The sequence below is a fragment of the Cervus elaphus genome, chromosome 16, assembly GCF_910594005.1.
Source record: "Cervus elaphus chromosome 16, mCerEla1.1, whole genome shotgun sequence".
Lineage (NCBI taxonomy): Eukaryota > Metazoa > Chordata > Mammalia > Artiodactyla > Cervidae > Cervus > Cervus elaphus.
In genome coordinates, this window is record NC_057830.1 from 41740885 (window position 1) to 41760515 (window position 19631).

At 47.8% G+C, this 19631-nt stretch overlaps 1 protein-coding gene across 3 annotated transcripts in view; it reads left to right on the forward strand.

The window, feature by feature from the left end:
* The window catches only part of PEBP4 (phosphatidylethanolamine binding protein 4), a 221142-nt gene that overhangs the window by 98480 nt on the left and 103031 nt on the right, over positions 1–19631 (forward strand). For all 3 annotated transcript variants that reach the window (XM_043927400.1, XM_043927401.1, XM_043927398.1), the window contains exon 4: positions 9847–9945. In XM_043927400.1, the coding sequence (XP_043783335.1) occupies positions 9847–9945 (99 nt within the window). The remainder of the gene's footprint in view (positions 1–9846; positions 9946–19631) is intronic.

Below are 19631 nucleotides of genomic sequence, written 5' to 3' on the forward strand. Positions count from 1 at the left end.
TTCATAACTTTAACTCATTTTATTTTTAGAATAACCCTGTGGTGTGGGACACATATCATTGCCATTTTGCAGATCCATAAACTGCACCTTGGTGTGCATAAATGACTTACCACCAAACACACAGCATGTACAAGCAACAACTGGGGCTACAATCTTTGTCCTCTATCATTTACTTGAGTAATCTTTTCACAACATTAGGATGCCTCTCTGAAATTCAGCCTCTGACACTCAGTTACCAAAACCAGCACCAACAACTGATGTGCATGTCAGATAGGAATGTGTTTAGGTACAAGGAAGAAAAATACGTACCATATGAACTTACAGGGTTTATTTGTTTTGTGCAACAAGAAGTCTAGGGATTGGCAATCGTGGGCTGATTCAGCAGCTCAGGGACCCAGTTCTTTCTGTCTCTCGACTTTGTCATCTTGAGCCTATAGGTTGAAGTAACCTCATGCTTGTCCCCTCTTGGCCACAGAATAGCTGCTACACATCCAACATCACATCTACATTCCAGGCAGGAAGAAGGAAAGGGGAAAAGACAACAAGGGTCTTCTCTTAGTAAGCCTTTGCCTTTTTTTCAGGAAGAGATCCCTTTCCAGGGGCTTTCTTCTACCTCTTCCTGGCCAGCATAGACTCCTTTGGTGCAGGAGAAGCTAAGGGATCCAGTGTCACAGCTTTCCAGCCTCTGTAGTAGAGGGGGCAAGGAAGAAGGACAGCTGATCCACAGTGACCGCACAGTACCTCCTCCCAAATGTGTGCCTTCAAAGCATGGCATAGATCCCAGCTCCCAGGCACATGTGCCCCTGTCCACACAGTCCGGGAAGGGTCTTTGTCAGCACCTCTGGACAGAAATGTTGTTCTTCTGGATGCCAGCCTGAAATGTGAGTTGGTCCTCAGGGTTGAAAGGCTTTAGGCTCAAGGGGCAACTCCCGGCCTGCATCCCGTTGAGCCCATCAGCCCTGGTGAGGAACAGCTGTTACACTCAACCTCCCCCAGGAAGAAGGCTCTTAACTAGATTTCCCATACAGAACTGTGTGGAGGAGGTTCAAACACAAGCAACCCACCATAGGCTAAATTTGTACTCCAACCAACCTCATAATGAATAGTAGGAGACTCGCGTTTGTGACTTCAGCTTCTCGATTCGGCGCTCCAGCCCCTCAACCTCCAGGGCCCCAGGCACCAGGGACCCCAGCCAGGATCAGGGGAGCCCGCCCTCTGTGTAGAGAGGGCACTTGGCCTTCCTTGAGCGAACTAAGGAGCAGGAGAAAAATCTGGGTTTCTTTCAGCCAGTGGCTGATTTGGTCAAGGACTTGGGGGATCCAGATTTCAGGGCTGTGGTTCTCACCCCTAACTCTACATGAGTGTCACCTGGGAAACTTCTACATCGATGCTAATGCCGGGGCCTCCCTCCCTCAGGCCAAGGGTCCACCTTGGCAGTTTGGGAAATCTCCCTTGGGGAGTCTGATATTCAGGCAGGGGTAAGGAGCGCTGCTTTGGAGAGGACAGCTCTCCATTCAACTTGACTGTGAACCCTTAACCTTATCAGGTCAGCTCAGTCCCTCATTCTAGGACAAGTGAGGGCTGTGGGCCACAAACCACAGACATAATGAATGAAAGTCACTCAGTTGTGTCCGACTCTTTCCAACCCCATGGAATAGTCCGTGGAATTCTCCAGGCCAGAAGACTGGAATGGGTAGCAGTTCCCTTCTCCAGGGGATCTTTCCAACCCAGGGATAGAACCCAGGTCTCCTGCATGGCAGGCAGATTCTTTACCTTCAGAGCCGCCAGGGAAGCCCGAAGCCACAGACATAATCATATCAGAAAATGAGAAAAATGCAATGCTAGCTACTCCCCAGTTTCCTATAGTCTTCCGATGGACTTGGTGGATGTCTGAGTCACAAGGAGTCAAGGCCCCACTCTGAAACGCACCTGGGGTTTGTCGGTTTGTTTGCTGAAGATTAATTTATTTACTTGGTTGTGCCAGGTCTTAGCTGCGGTATGCAGACTCTTTAGCTGCAGCTTTGGGGATTTTTTTAAATATATACATTTATTTATTCATTTGGCTGCCCCAGATCTTAGCTGCAGCACGTGGGACCTTTGATCTTCGTTGAGGCATTCGAGATCTATTTATTTTGGTTACAGCATGCAGGATCTTTGTTGTGGCGTGTGGGATCCAGTTCCCCAAGCAGGGATTGAATCGGAGGCCCCCAGTGCTGGGAGTGCAGAGTCTTAGCCACTGGGCCACCAGGGAAGTCCCCTGGGATTTGTTTTCATTGGCTAAGATAAGATACGCAGATGGAAACAGTGGTCATGAAGGAAGCAGGTTATACTCACAGACCCCTACAGACGGGAGTCACGGCACCCCACACAGGGCCTCAGGGGGAGGCCTAAGGTCCAGCAGGAGGCAGAGGGAACAAGCAGAGAGCATGGCTGAGAATCCTCATAGTGATTTTTGTGGCCAAAAAAAAAATTGACGAGGGAGGTTAAGCAGGGTAGACATGCTTGGGATTGGCTGGTTTGGATAATTCTGGTCGACCCTGAAGCAGAGGAGCTGCCCCTGGTTGTCTGGAAGCTGACCCCCAGCTGAGTAAGCCTGAAGGATACTGACTCAGCCCAGTAAAGGGGAGGTTGCGGGCTCTGAATTAGTAGATTTGCACTTGAAGAGCCTGCTGTCAGGTCTGTGTGTGCTGTCTCTGGGAACTGACAGCCTCTCCAGGGACAGCAAGTCCCCAGAGGTCAAACCATCAGGAAATAATAGATGTGATTAATATCGGCTCCACCGTCGTGGCACTTCTAGGGCTCAGGACTGTCTACTGAAATCCTATCATATTCTGTCCAAAGAATACTTTCCTATCCTCTTCTCTGGGAAGGGCAGGCACACACAGGTTCCTCAAATGGCAAGGTGGAAAAGGGGTCCTCAGAGACCCCAGAGCACCCCTGCACATGAGGAAGGCCCCTCTGCATGGGCATCTCTGACTTCCAGAAGGTATGGCACGCTGGCCTGCCTCTGGGAATGAGCACTCTTGTGCCATGCTGTGTCCCGTCGCTCGCATGAATCAGCCTAATCAGGCCTCATTGGATGGCGCGGTACCCACTAGGATCCACCCTCACCCCCCCCGCCTGTCTCTAAGTCACCCCTACACCCCCATTCCCAAGCCTCCTTGGCATATAGGACCTTGCCCATCTGCACTGTCAACCCGCTCCGGCCCCTCCACTGCCCCGCTAGTTCTCTGTCCCCCAGCCTTGGGGACCCCGTGCTCAGACACAGAACGACTTGCTGTTGCCTCTCATGCCTCCATGGCTTTGTACATGCTGCCCCCTTTGCCTGGTGTGGCCTTCCGTCCTGGGCAGACTTCCACTCATCAGGCGCCAGCGCAGAGGCGCCATTCTCTGTGAGGCTTTATTCAGTCACCCCAGGGCAGATAACCTCCTGCCATGGGGGTGGAGGTTGATAACCTCCTCAAGTTTGCTTCTGCAGGCCCAGCAGTGTGTCTGCTGAGAGCCCCAAGGGTGCTCAGATTCTCTGCATGTATATCTAGCTCCCCACTAGGCTACTCTCCTCAAAGGCAGTGGCCACGTCTGTCTCATCTCTTACCCTCAGCAGCCCCTCTCATGGTGTTTAATGCATGATAAAGGGCTTAGTCAGTGCTTGTGGAATGAATGAATGAATGAATGGGTGAACAACTGAACCCCTTGGGCCAAGTGCAATCATTATTTCAATTACTCATTTGAAGATATTTATTGAGTGTCTTCTATGTGCAGGACGCTATAATCTATGCAGGTATAGAGGTAAGCAGAAACAGACACAATCCACACACTCAAGAAGGTCTTAGTCTTGTGGGGAAGTGAAGTGTCATGTCTGACTTTTTGCAACCCCATGGACTGTAGCCTGCCAGGCACCTCTGTCCATGGGATTCTCCAGGAAAGAACAGTGGAATGGGTTGCCATTCCCTTTTCCAAGTCTTGTGGGGATGCAGATGTGGCAACAGGGAGCAAGGACAACTCCTGGGGTTTAAGGGGCATGAGAGAACACATGCCAACACAGGAGGCCGCTGAGGGGAAGAGGCCCTGAGGGGAAAGGCAGGCCAAGGCGAGAAAGTAGAGCAACTTACAGAGAGACAGGATGACGTAGCTTGTTATTCAGCGGCATTTCCAGAGGGCACAGTGGAAGGGTTTGGAGGTGGAGGGAGAACAGAGGAACTCTTTTCCTTGACTCCAAGGAAAAGAGAAAAGAGCATCTGGGACATGATGATGTGGTGAGGATCAAGGACTGGGAAGGAGATAGTGGGGAGGGCGTGGTCTTTGAAAAGATCTGGATGGCAGGCAGGGAGATTAGGGCTCAACAGTTTCCCTGAAGGAGGCCAGTGGAGCGGTGGCCTGAGAGCCTGGGGGTGTGGTATCCATGGGTGCTGTCTGCTCACCTGAGTTCATGGCTATCCCTGTGGTTGATATTTCCCTACTGGAATAATCAGAGTCATGGTGAGCTACAGGAAGAAGACAGCCCCAAGTACAAACGATAGTGAGGGCAGAAGCCAGTGGTTCAAGGATGAGGCAAATCCAGCTCTGGCCACCTTCTTTCCTTCCTTTCCATTCTCCCCACCACTCACATTTTCCATAACTCTTGATTGGGATACAACTATTAAAATCCCTTCTAGAACAATAAGAAGATAAATTTTAAAGGGGCAAAAGATTTATACAGTCATTTCACCAAAGAAGGCATACAGATAGTCAATTAAGACATGAAAAGATGCCCGACGTCGCTAGTCAGGTGAAGAATCTGACTTTGATTCAGGAGACCCACGTTTGATCCCTGGGTCAGGAAGATCCTCTGGAGAAGGTCATGGTTACCCACTTCAGTATTCTTGACTGGAGGATTCCATGGACAGAGGAACCTGGCAGGCTATAGTCTATGGAGTTTCAAAGTTGGACATGACTGCACGACTAACACACTGTCATTAGGGAACAAAAAACTCAATGCCATGCTACTTTACACTTTCTAGAATGGCTACAACCAGACAGACGGGTGATAACAAGTGTTGGTAAGGATGTGGAGAAATTAAAACCTTTATACACTCCTGGTGGAATTGCAAAATGGTGAGACCACTTCGGAAAACAGTTTGGCAGGTTTTTTTTTAATATTAAACATAAATTTACCATATGTCCTAGCGATTCCATTATAGGTATTTTCCCAAGAGAGCTGAAAACAAATACCACACAAAGACCTGCAGCAAATGTTCATATCAGCTTGATTCATAATAGTCCCAAAGTAGAAACAACCCAAGTGTCTGCAAAGTGGATAAACGAAATGCATACCAATGGAATGCACACTCAATGGAATACTGTCTGGCAATTAAAAGGGATAACCTGTTGATATATGCTACATGCAAAAATGTTATGCTGAGTGAAAAAAGCCAGGCACAAAAGATCACATATTCTATGATTCCACTTATCCAAAATGTCCAAGAAAGGCAAAAAGGAGATTATAGGGACAGGAAATGGATTGGAGGTTGGCTGAAGATAGAGGAAGAAACAGGTAGTGACTGCAAACATCACCGGGATTGTTTGGGGGGGTGATGAAAATGTTCTAAATTTAGTGATGATTGCACCACTCTATTAATTTACTAAAAATTGTTGAAATGTATACTTTAAAGGGGTGAAGTTTGTGTTAGGAAAATTATGCTTCAATACAGCCGTGTAAAAACCTCACTTGGACAAGCACAGATCTAATGCTGCTTCTATGTTGTCATCATCACATCAAAGCATGTGATCTGTTGACAAGGCTCCTGGTGTCTCTCTTCAGAGCCCAGGACGCTGGTCTGCCCTGCACCTAACTGACCTCCATATATGCATTGAGGATTCCCTGAGCTCTCCCTACTGTAAAGACAAAGCCATACCTTTCTACCTCTCAGCCAGATAGAGGGAGATGAGAACTAACATCTCTAAGATAATACTATGTGATTACTATACATTTCATTTGATTTTATCTTTTCAGTTTATTTTTAGCAGGTAATACATTCACATGGCTTAAAAATCGAAATGAAAGAATAGGCACATAAGAGAGATTTCCATCCTACCTCTGTTCCATCCACCCATATCCCACCACCACCCACATCTTTTTTTTTTTATCTTTCCAGAGTTTGTTTATGCAAATACAAACCAATGTGAAGAAATAGTTTATTTTTTCTTTCTTATGTAAAAGTAAGGTGCTAGATTAAACTGTTCTGCACCTTGCTTTTTTCACTCATTTATCTTGGAGAGTCTTTCAGATCAAATCTGAGAGGTCTTCATTGTTTTTCCCAGCTATAAAGTATTCCATTGTGAGTGTGTATCAGTGTTTATTAACCAATCCCCAACTGATGGATGCCTGCGTCATTTCCAACTTTTGCTATTGTAAACATGGCTGCAATGAATACCTTCTACAAAAGTCACTTCATAAATGTGCAAGCTATCTTTTGGGGAAAATATTACAGAAATGGGGTTGCTGAGTCAAAGGATAAATTGGCCCCATTTTTGCATTCCCATGGCAATGTAGGGAGCTTTCCCACAGCCTTTCCAGCAGGGCGTATTGTCCAGGTCTGGGATTTGCAGAATGCTTGATAAGGGTGTTGATTCCATCCTGCTTTCCTCAAGTGGGATTACTTTCTATTTTATTTTATTTTGGCTGGATTACACAGCTTGTGGGATCTTATTTCCCTGACAAGGGATCAAACTGGAGCCCCTGGCAGGAAAAGTGCCAAGTCTTAACCCCTGGACCTCCAGGGAATTCCCTTTCTGTTTTAATTTAAAATTTTATCTTTTTTTTGGTGGTAAGAACATGAGATCTACCCTCTGAACAGATTTTGAAGTGTACAATACAGTGTCATCAACCACAGGCACAGACTTGTACAATGGATCCCTAGCACTTATTCATCTCATGTAATTCATACTTCGCACCTATTGAACAGCAGCCCCCCATTTCTCCCTTCCCTCTGCCCCTGGCCGCCACCTTTCTGCTTTCTCCCTCTGCCCCTGGCCACCACCTTTCAGCTTTCTGCTTCTATGAGCTTGACTGTTGTAGATACCTTGTGTAGACTGAAGGCTTCCCAGGTGGTGCTAATGGTAAAGAAGCCACCTGCCAATGCAGGAGATGTAAAGAGACATGGGTTTGATCCATGGGTCAGGAGGATCCCCTGGAGGAAGGCATGGCAACCCACTCCAGTATTCTTGCCTGGAGAATCCCCATGGACAGAGGAGCCTGGCGGGCTACAGTCCATGGGATCACAAAGAGTCAGACACGACTGAAACGATTCAGCACACACACACACAGCCTTACTACATATCTATTGTATACTCAATTTCTCACCTCCCCAAATGACTACTTCACAGCTTCTCTGTTCCCAAACTTTCTATAATCCCTCTTCACTGGTGATCTTGCCTCTGATTCACTGAGAAAATAAAAGTAATCAGAATCCAATGCCCTCATTCCTCACCACATCTCTCATGCCCTAACATCTGAACCTGTATCATCCACCAATCAAAGTCTAGGTCCTCCACTTTTGCTCTGGATCCTGTCCCCTCCCACCTTCCCAGAGTCTTGGCTCTTGAAATAAACCCCTTTCTTCTCTCTGCCTCCCTTGCCACTGGATCATTTCCATCAGCCTGCAGACACGCCTCACTGTCATTCTCCTCTTTAAAAATTTAAAAAGAAATAAATCTCTTGACTCTTCCTTCCCATCTAGTAACAGCCGCTCTGCATCTCAGCTGTCCTTCACATTATAGTTTCTCTTTTTATCATCTTTAATAACTATCTTCAGTTCCTCACCTCCCATCTCTTCACCACCTGTTCCAATCAAACATCGTCCTTTCTACTCCACTGACACTGGTCTTGCCAAGATAACAGAGATCTCCATGTTGTCAAATCACATTGCCACATCTGTGTCCTTGTCTTGCTCTGCCTTTCAGCAGCTTTCGACACAGCTGATCAACTCCTCCTCCTCGACACATTTTCTGTGTCAGCTTTCATGATACCTTCATTTCAGGTGGTTCCTTGTCTCCCTGGCTGGAGTCTCCTTTGCTAGAGACTCCGCTCCTCTCGGTGTTAGTATGTTCTAGAGTTCACTCATGAAACCTCTTTTCTTCCCCAAGTCTAATGTCTCCACGAATCATCTCATTATCCTATGATGAATATAAGGGCCATCATCAGTCCTTGGGATTCAATGACTTCAAAATTCATATATCCATCCTGATCTCTCCTCCAAACTCCTAACTCTGACTTAGATACTTGTTTGACTTCAAGAGGCATTTCAAACGTAACATGTCCAAAACAGAACCCTCAGGATCCCCCTCAAACAGTCTCCTCTGCAAGTCTTTTTCATTCAGTTGCCCAAGGCAAAACCCCGAGTCCTCCTCCATTTCTCTTTCCCTACCCGCTCCTCCCTGCCCTACTGTCCAGTCCACCAGCAAGACCCACTGATGCTCCCTAAAAATACTTCCGCAGTCCACCTACTGGCTTTTGTCTCCATTGCTACCATTCTAGTCCATAAGCCATCATCCTGCCATTTACCACTGCAGTAGCCTCCTGTATGGCTTCTTGCCAACCATTCACTCTCCGTCCAGCCACCAGGACTACTTTTAACAGTGTAAACCAGAGCATATTACTGTCTTGGCTAAAAAATACCCTCCAGTGGTTCTGCATTGCACTTGGAAAAACCCCCGCCTCACCCAAGTCTGCAAAGCCTTCTGTGGCCAGAACCCCATCCACCTCTCTGACCCCGTCTACTCTTCTGGCTTGCCTCTAGCCACACGGCACTTTTTCGGTTGCTCAAACCCTCACTCATTCCCACCTGAAGGCCTTTGAGCGGTTGTTTCCCCTTCTTAGAAAGCTTAACCCTCCATGCTCATGCTCAGTCATGCCCAGCGCTCTGCAGGGTCAAGCAATGCATGCACGCACAGAGGCCCCCGGTGAGAAGAGGGGCAGGCATGCCGTTGTTGTTGTTTAGTTGCTAAGTCATGTCTGACCCTTTCCTGACCCCGTGGACCGTAGCCCACCAGGTTCCTCTGTCTATGGCATTGCCAGACAACAATACTGGAGTGAGTTGCCGTTTCCTTCTCCGGAGGATCCTCCCAACCCAGGGACCAGACCTGTGTCTGCTATATTGGCAGGCGGATTCTTTATCACTGAGCCACCAGGGAAGCTCTTACTCCCTCCAACTCCTGTCTATTTTATTTTATGCATAGCACTAATCCCATGTTGGCATTTCCTTGTTTTTTGTTGTTCAGTTTGTGTGTGTGTGTGTGTCTTACCTAGAGTAAGATCTTCCTGAAAGTATGGGTCACACTGTCTTGTTCTCTGCTCGACTCCCAGTACCTGGAACAGCTTCTGGCCCATAACAGGTGTTCAGAAAATGTTTGTTGAAGGGATGAATGAATCTGAGCATTCCTTGCGGTCGGTACAGCTCCTGACATGGATGTACTAAGCTCTCTTGTATTCGCTGAATTAATGGACAGGTTGCTCCAACTCTGTGTGAGCTTCTTGAGAACAGAAGCCCTATTTCCTTTGTTTCCTCCCCAGCTCCTGGCATGATGCTAGGGACTTCCAGGTGCCGGGTAAATATGCTTGCTTGATTGATTCTTCTTCATAAAGGGAAAGTCAAACTATTAAGCTGCCTACCTAATAGACCAGTTCTCTGAGAATAAGCATGTGACACAAGAGGAAAGTCATAAGAACAGGGCTGAATTGAGTAGGAAGCTCCAGGGATGGGTCAGCCTCTGTCAGCTGGAATTGTAAAAGGAGTGTCCGCACCTTATAGATTTCCTATCCGAATTCTAGCCACGATACTACACTTGTTTCTGGTGAATGTGTTACAGGATGCAGCCTACATCCTGGTGATGGTGGACCCTGATGCACCCAGCAGGTCTTCTCCCAAAGCTCGATTCTGGAGACATTGGCTGGTGTCAGATATCAAGGTAAGCAGGCCAGAAGGCACTTTCAGACTCAGCGGGCACTGGGGCCAGAAGATGGTCATTCTCGGCTCTCACTCGGGTTCTCAGCTCTCATTCGGGAGGGTCAGGGACCCTGATAAGCCAGGACTTCTGTGCCAGGTCGCCCCCAGTACCCAGCTGTCACAGCCTTGTGCACGTTTTCCAATAATTTCAGAAAATATCCCAGGATCAGTGATACATAGGTAAGCAGGTTCTCAGGATAAGTAGGGGTGGAGCCCCAATTTGTACTGTTTTCCTGATTTCTGTATTGTAAAGACTCCCACTGTCGCCAGTTTCAAGTTACAATGATTTCATAACTGAATCGCAAATTTTCTGAAACTGTAGCAATGTTTCCAGCACACCACTGCCAGGGGCCTGGGGGGGCGGGTGGCACCAGGTGATTCTATGTGGTCCTCATGGCAGGGGACTCCTGCAGGATCTGCTCCTGATGGGCCAAGGGGCATGGAGGAGGCCTGGTGATCCATCTCTTTTTCTTTGTACAGAAACAAATGACCTTCCCTTATTTTTCCTTTTGTCATCAGCCATAATTAGAAAGGTGATTGGCTCCGCCTTTCCAGAGTTGGTCTGAGGAACACAAATCCGGTGGCTTGTTAAAGGGGCATTAGATGAAAAAACCAAAACCAGAAAGGTTCTATTGCCAGGCAAGTTTTGGAGACTCTGGGTTAAACTGCATTAATCCCATTCCTCACTGAAGGGCTTTTTAGAGCTTTTAATATCCTAGTATGCATTATATAACATGCATCTATTTTCCCATCTCACTTGACTGTTGAATCTTTTGTTCACAAGCACGTGGCAGTGCACTAGGGGAAAATCCATGCTATCATCAGACATCCGTGTATTTCTGCTGGAAAGCCTGCCGATGGCATTTGCATCACATGTGCAAGGCATCAGCCCCAAAAGATGGTGGGAACCCAAATCTAGAAAGACTGAGTCTGGATCCAGGCTGGTTCCCAACTCAGTGATCTCCGTCATGTCGTGGAGACCCTCACGGCGTTTCATCTCTATCCATAAGATGGGAACCATGTTAACGCTTCTGTATAGTTGTAGGGATCCTACAATGAGAGCGTGTACTAAGAGCAGTCTCTAAAACACAGCACATACCACAAATATAGGGACTTCGTATTTTTCCTTCTAGAGCTGTGGGGCAGAGGAAGGGGTATCTGTCTGAACTAGCTATTGACTCTCCTGGTCAAGGCAGGGCTTTCACAACCACTGGAGTGGGGAGATGGTGGGAGGGTTACCCTGGCAACCAACCTCTGCCCAGTGACCACAGATCCTTCTCAGGATGCTCAGGGGGACAGCCAGTTCTCAGGGGCAGCCCCGGTGACAATCTAGGTAGTGGCTCCCTCCAGGGAGACTTGCAACAGCGGCTTCCAGAACAGAAGCCAAGCAGGGCTGAAGAAGGTGGGCAGGAGCACTGCTCCCACACCCTCCCCTGGCCAAGCCCTGCTCTCCAAGAGCCTTGGAAACACCATAAACCTGTGAAAGGGAACAGCGAGGGGAGATTGCTGCCATCAGGGGAGGGAGGGGCGCTGAGCGCACGAAAGGGAAAGATACTGGATCCTGCCACAAATTAGAGCGGAGGTTCTGTGAGCACTCAGGACTCCCCAGCAGCCACGAGGGGGTGAAACTCTCAAGAAAAGACCATCACTCTGGTCATCATATTTACAGTCTGCCTCCCCCCCCTACACACACACAGGGCTGCCTGTAAGAAAGTTCTGTGGGCAACTCTGAGGCCCGATCTCAGAAGCTGGAATGTAATGGAATGTGATAACGCATGCATGTTCAGTTGTATCCAACTCTTTGCGACCCCATGGACTATAGTCCTCCAGTCTCCTCCATCCATGGGATTCTCCAGGCAAGAATACTGGAGTGGGTTGCCATGTCCTCTTCCAGGGTATCTTCCCAACCCAGGGATCAAACCCCTGTCTCCTGCATCTCCTGCATTGGTTAGTTACCTGCTGAGCCACATTTCAGAGTAGAGGGCTCCTTGGGGTCATGAGGTTGCCTCTTTTCCAAGCCTGAAGTCTCTTCCTGCCCACACCCCTCCCCCAGGACAGGACAAGACAGTGGTGCAAATGCGGTTTCAGCCCTCATAGCCCAGCTCAGAAGCAGAACAGGTGGCAGCTGGCAGCTGGCCGGCGGGACCGCTAAGCCATAGAGCTTACCAGGGCCACCTGCCCGGGTACAGCCCTCAGCCCTCTCTCCTGGGCTGGAGGAAGCTTGGGTTTCCGCTGCATTGTCACCCACTTGCCAGATGCAAGGGTCCAGCAGGAAGCAGCAGCTCTCCCCAGTAATGTCCACTCGGCCTGACCGCCGGCCCCCGTGTTCCGCCGGCCAGTTGCACAGCTGGTATGAAGACCAGCCTGGGGTAGGTCTCGGACCGCGAATCTCTGCCAAAGGAGAAGAGGGCGCTGATCAGAAGCACCTCCTGTGTGTCGGTGTGCGGCTACGGCTGAGTCGGTCCCCAACATTAAAGCACATTCGGAGCAGCTAGCAAGCTTGTTACAATGCAGATTCCTGGGCGCCCCTTGGGTCAGGGTGGGGGGAACAAGGCATCCACATTCCACAGGCATCCAGGAGGGGTTTAGCAGCTGGAAGCAAGACTGCAGAGCTCCGTGGCAGAATGCCTGGGTCCTTGTTAATATCACCCATTTGTAAAGCAATTTGCAAGTGAAAAGCACTTTTAGAACTTCCTGTTTGTTCAATGCTTGGGTCAGGAAGATCCCCTGGAGGTTGGAAATGCCAACCCACTCCGGTATTCTTGCCTGGAGAGGAGCCTGTTGGACTATAGTCCATGGTGTCAAAAGAGTCAGATATGACTGAGTGACTAACACTTTCACTACTTTTTTTTTCATTGATCCTCTCAATCACTTTGTGAACCAGATATTATCCCCATTTTACAGATGGGGAAACAAAGGCTGCAGAGAGGAAATGATTCCAGTCTCTCAGCTATGCGTGGTAGAGGTGGGTCTTCAATCCTGGTACCTCAACTCCAAACCACCTTCCCACGTGGTCAGGGTTCACACCACATCTCTTCCATCAGCTCCACTGTGGCCAAAGGCATGTCACCATGCCCCCCCTATATAATGGGAAACATAATCTCTGTGGGTCCCTTGTCATCCTGGGGCTCTGCTTCTGGTTACGTTTTACAAGTGAATGCTTCCAGGGACCCTCCTGAGGGAATAAATAAATTGGCAAATAAAACACAACTGATAAGCATCTCGAACCCCATAAAAGTAAACCCTGCGTGTTACCATAGCCCTCAGCAGCAAGTGGCGTCAGCAATAAGGCATGCCAAAAAGTCACTGCAGATGCAGAAAGGCAGCAGCTCTGTGATTCACAAGGACCACACAGGCAAACCTGGTGGCACCTAGGCTGGCCTCATTAATAGGGCATGAGTGCGTGCCAGGCCGCTTCAGTCGTGTCTGACTCTTCGTGACCCTAGGAACTGTAGCTCGCCAGGCTCCTGTGTCCATGGAATTCTCCCGGCAAGAACACTGGGGCAGGTTGCCATGCCCTCCTCCAGCGGATCTTCTTGACCCAGGGGTCCAACCTGCGTCTCTTGTGTCTCCTGCATCGGCAAGCAAGTTCTTTACCACTAGCGCCACCTGTGGGACTCAGACCTAATTAGGTGGTGGGCTGCACCGCGGCCATGGGAACCCCTCAGTAGAGACAATTTTTTGGACTGTCTGTCCAGGTTGGAACAGGATATAAACCACTTCTTAGGAATATGTGAGATATCAGCAGCCCCGCCAGTGAGAGTCTGGTGGGATCTGGGACAGAGTAGGATAAAGCTTCAGTCCTTAAAGAAAAACTAGGAGCTAGAAAGAAGTCTATCAGAAAGGACTAGGTATTCAGGGTACTCTTTGTTCATTCAACACATATGAATTGGCCATCATTTGCTATGGCCTAGTGTTTCAGGGTGAGAAATCTGGAGCCAGACTTGTGGTTTGAATTTGAATCCACCAGTGTTAGCTTTGTGATTTTTGTGTGGGGGCTGCGGTGCAGGGAGGCACATGCTCTTCAACCTGTGTCTTTACTTGCTCTCTTATAAAGCGGGGGTTCTGAATGTTCCTACCTCACACTGTTGTTTAGCCACTAAGTTGTGTCTGACTCTTTTGCAACCCCATGGACTGTAGCCTGCCAGGCTCCTCTGTCCACAGGATTTCCTAGACAAGAATACTGGAGTGGGTTGCCATTTCCTTCTCCAGGGGATCTTCCCGACCCAGGGATGGGACCCATCTCTCCCGCTTTGACAGGCAGATTCTTTACCCCTGAGCCACCAGGGAAGCCCCCACATTGTAAACAAAAGGTTTACTTACTTAAGGGTGCTTAGAACAGGACCCAGAACCCTATAATATTTTGCGTGAGGTTATCATGACTGCTCCAAGTCAGGCCCTATATAGCCCTGGGGTTTCAAACGCAAACAAAATAGGGGGACCCCCGTGTCATCTGAGGGTTTCTACTCTAGAGGAGCTGCTTGGGGTCACGCGGGCCACCACAAGTCGGCTGGGTTCAGAACGCCCTGTACCTGTGGGTTCCCGTTTGCTCAGGGACAAGACTAGACTTTAGTCCCCAATCCTGGCCAGACCTGGGCAGGCAGGGACTGATACATAAAGTGTACTGTCTTTCTGAGTCCCCTCTTTGAGAAACCTCTCATTGAGCGAAAAATATTTTGAACAGACCGTTGATACATAACATCCTTTCTCCTCCACAGTGCTACATCCCTAGCTTTTCCTTTAAGATGCTTTTAGTTCTAACTCAATCTAATTAATAATCTTTGTGCTCAAGCCTAATTAAGGTATCAATTAATTTGCATCATTCATTTCAGAAAGAAATGCTTATTGGTGGTTCATCTTCTATTTGTCTCCAAAATTAGTGCTCAGGGCTTTTCAGGCAGATACTTTCATTAGGTTTATTTTTATTGTTAATGGGAATATTGAACACAGGGAGATGGTATGTTAATACTTTCCACAAAGACTATCATGACTGGTGACACAGAACACAAGAACAATTAAGGAGGCAAGGGTACCTTTCTTCTTCCAAAACAAAAAATCTTCCTAGAAACTGTCAATGATTCTAAAATTTGTCCTGAAAATCTTTTTTGTTTTAAGAAAGAAAAGGAAATGGCAAGTTCATGTTTCCCTTTCATTCAGTGCCCTCAACCTTTGGCAGCTGTAAGTGCAAGCAATTCTGGGCTGAATTGAAAGGACTTTAAGGGTTCATTATTCTGTCTACTTTTCTATAGAATTGGGTTTTTCCATAATGAGAGGCACTTTTTTTTTTTTAAGGACCTCTTAGTCGGTTTGGTGAATAAGATAAAGGGGAAACCCAACAAACAGCTGGGATCACAGACCCTTGCTTTCCAGTGAGGTGCTTAGCATGGGTCAGGACTCCTCTGGTGGAACTATTGGTCCGGCTCCTGAGAAGTCTCAGGCAAGTCATTTGACCTCTCTGATACTGTGGCTTCTTGTCTGTAAAGCTGAAACAAATCCTTCCTCTTCAGGATAGAGACAGGAAAAGGGAAATTACATATGCAAAGAGGTGAAGCCTCCCTAGAGAAAGGCACTATATAAAGTGGCAGATTCATCTTCGTTCCTAATCAATTGTGCAGTAGATTCTGTAAAAATTTAAATATATATAAAATTATATAATCTAATTTTCTATACGCTCAGAAACCAGCAATGGTAATAAAGAGAAGAAGAATAAATGATCTCTATCAGGACCTCAAGTTCAGGTGAAGAGGTCAAACCAAGGAAATAGGACTCATTCATTAGTTTCTTTATTTAGACCTGTATTTTTAGTTCTGTTGCTAATATTTGTGCACTTGTCCATGTATGCTTTGCCCTGCCCCGTGAGGGTCCATTTTAAGTAATAAACACCTGCAAAGCACGGCTTATGCTCCCTAAGAGCATGTCGGTTTGGACCTAGGAGCCCTAAAGAGCATTTGGTGATGCGGACAATGCAGAGACCCTGGTTATAAACCAGACGTGTACACGGCCACCATGAGGGAGGCAAGAAAGAGCCTGCACTTTGGGGTCAGATGAACTGGGGGAGGCTCCAGGCACTGCTACTTCCAGTTGGGAATCTCTGAGCCTCAGTTTCTCCATCCTTAAAATGGGCATGACAGTAATATCTATTTCCCAGTATTTGATGAACTTAAGTTTCATGACATAGAACAGAAGAGTAGGACCTCCATCAGTGTGACTCTCTCCCCCACCACTCCCAACTTTGAGATCTGACCACAGCGGCTACTTAAGAGGTAGCTACCTCCCTTAGGCTGTTGGGCTCCTGTTTTGCAAAGTAAGAATCCTAGGCAATGCCCCAACACACAAACCATGTGGTAAAAGCAGCTCATCCTTTCACCTCTCAGTCTAGATGGGTCCAGGCCCGGCCTGGTGGAGGAACCTGACCTGACCCAGGCTTTGGCGGAGGAAGTAACTGAGGGAAAGGATGTCTGTCCCGTCATTCGGGCGCACTAGGTTGCTTCAGTTGTGTCCAACTCTTTGCAACCCCGTGGACTGTAGCCCGCCAGGCTCCTCTATCCATGGAACCCTCTAGGCAAGAATACTAGAATGGGTTGCCATGCCCTCCTCCAGCAGATCTTCCTGACCCAGGGATCGAACCAGTGTCTCTTATGTCTCCTGCATCAGCAGATGGGTTCTTTACCACTAGTGCCACCTGGGAAGTCCATCTGGTCATTCAGCCTCTGGGAATTGCACTGTGACCCCCCTGGACCAGACCAGGGGCTCCTGGAGCCATCACAGACCACAGCCTGCATACGGCCTTGGCTGCAAGCATCAGTCAGGGCTATGCTGTGCCTCCCACACTTCATCCCCAATACTTCCTACTTTCTATTTATTATTTTTTATTTTGTGTGCCTTGCAGCATGCAAGATCTTAGTTCCCCACTAGGGATCATACCCGTGCCCCCTGCATTGCGAGCATAGTCTTAGCCACTGGACCACCAGGGAAGTTCCCCCACTTTTATTTTTAACATGTCCCAGCATCCCTCACCGTTTCCTTATGGCTCACCACCCCCACTTGGCTGTCATTGTCCCACCACAGGGACGCCTTGCTTCCCATTCAAAATAGTTTAAATAAACTGTTGCTACAAAGTGGAATATTATCTTCTGATGAATGTTTTTAAAGCCCTTAAGGTTTTCATGGTAATTTGCGGTGTAAAATTATTTGGAGATAAGAGCCAAATTAACTCTCGGATGCTGAGGTCGCTGTGTCCTGTTATCCATGTGAGCACTGTTTAAATATAATCAGCCCTTAGACTAATGCAGCATAATTGTTCATTTGAAATAGCTTTTTTTACTCCATTCAATGAGTCATTAAAATATTCAAGGGATAATGCAGTGAATTGGAAATGAATTTATCATATTATCCCATACATACTGTAGTGCTCCAGGTAACTAAGGAGAAAGGGGGAGAGGGAGGGAGAGAGAACGTGAACACAATGTGCACAGGCAGGAAGGGGGCCAGGATACCCGGGATATGGGAAACGAAGCTCTTGGAGTGGCTTGTGGGAAGTGTGTATAGAGAGGCTGACCGGGAGGGGTGGGGGAAAGGGAAACGCTGTCCTTTGAAGAGCTCACTGACTCTCTCTCTTTCTCTCTCTCTCTCTGCACTCTGAGAATCTGTGCTCCACCACAGCTCCGCTGTTAACTTATTTTTATCAAATATGTTTATATCAGAAAGTCGTTATGGAAACCAATTCTGCCATCCAGGAGAATTCCTGGATCAGGCAGAAAACTCTTTCTTTCTCTCTCTTTCTCTCTCTCTCTCTCTCCTCTTCTCTCTGTCACACACACACACACACACACACACACACACACACACACACACACCCCACTCACGCATGCACACATACTTATAGACACCCCAAAGGGAACAGTAGTCTTGCTCACCCAATTCTGAACTCAGTTCTGACACAGTCAGAGGGTGACACCCTGGCTCCCCTTCGTGGGCAGAGCTGTAAAGTGGCTGAGACTGAGACCAGCTGTCCAACCTCACCCCTTGCCCTGACCTTGGGAACCTGGGCTGTGACATTAATTCCTCACGGTCCCCCAGGCCCCAGCACCCTCACCCCAAGCACATGCACTAAGGAGAGATGAGGGCAATGTGTTTGATGGGGCGGTTCTTCCTCGATCAAGGGAAGGTCCCATGGGTATGCATGGCTTGCACTGCACCTGGAATACCATCCTCTGTTCTGGTCACAGCATTTCAAGAAAGACAGTGAGCAGCACATGAGCAAAGCAACCAGAAAGGCAAGGCTCTGTGGAAACCAGGAAAGCAGGGCTGGCTGGCCTGCCAGAACCCCCAAGGGCAGCCATGAGGACTGACTTTAAGGAGTCTTTAAAGATTTCTTTTAAAATTGGAGGAAATCTATTTGGAAAACAACAGGGAGGTCCTGCTCTTCTCTTCTGGGGAGAATCAGAACCAGTGGGTAAAATTTACGTGGAAGTCAGTTTGGGCGCCATGTAAGAAAACACTTCCTGAGAATTTGAACTGCTTAAGAACTGAGGAGGTATACTCCACAGAGGAGGTAGTACTTAGCACGGAAGGTACTTATTCACCAGTGACTCGAGAATGTTCCCCCAGCACAGGAGGTAGACCAGATGATCAGTTAGATATATCCTTTGACATCTGTAGTGTTTCTATCTGCCACATTCCCCCTCCTTGCTAAAGATACTCTTCTTAGAGCTTAAACCCTTATATTAACAACAACAATAATAATTAAAGAAGGAAGAATAAATGGAAAGAGAAAAAAGAAAGAAAAGAGGAAGAATGAAAGGAAACAAAACATTCACACACCAGCGTGTTGTGCTGGGCACTGTGCTTCATGAATGTCTCATTTCATCCTCACAAAAGCCCCAGATGAAGGTAATCTAGACCAGAAAATTAAGATCTAGAGGGGTTAAGCAGTTGTCCAGGATCTTTTAGCTGGTGAGCAACTGATTCGGATTTGAACCCAGAGCCTGCACATATAATCATGATGCCACATTAGGTCTCCAGAGTTTAGGTAGACTCTACCCCTTGCTACCCATGCCCAACAAAGGTCCATATAGTCAAAGATATGGTTTTTCCAGTAATCATGTATGCACGTGAGCATTGGACCATAAAGAAGACTGAATGCCGAAGAATTGATGCTTTAGAATTGTGGTGCTGGAGAAGACTCTTGAGAGTCCTTTGGACAGCAAGGAGATCAAACCAGTCAACCCTAAAGGAAGTCAACCCTAAATATTCCTTGTAAGGACTGATGCTGAAGCTGAAGCTCCTATACTTTGGCCACCTGATGGGAATAGCCAACTCATTGGATAAGACTCTGATGCTGGGAAAGATTGAGGGCAGGAAGAGAAGGGTGTGACAGAGGATCAGATGGTTAGATAGCATCACTGACTCAATGGATATGGATTTTGAACAAACTCCGGGAGATAATGAAGGACAGGGGAGCCTGGTGTGCTGCAGTTCTTGGGGCTGCAAAGAGTCAGACACAACTTAGCAACTGACTGAAGTGACCCAAGCCTGGATTCAGTGACGGCTTCTGTCAGGACCAGGTGTGGCCGCTGGGAGGAAGTGGTGCTGGTGTGAAGGGTGCAATTTGAGCTTCCTGGCCTCCTGCCCTTTACCTCCATTCTT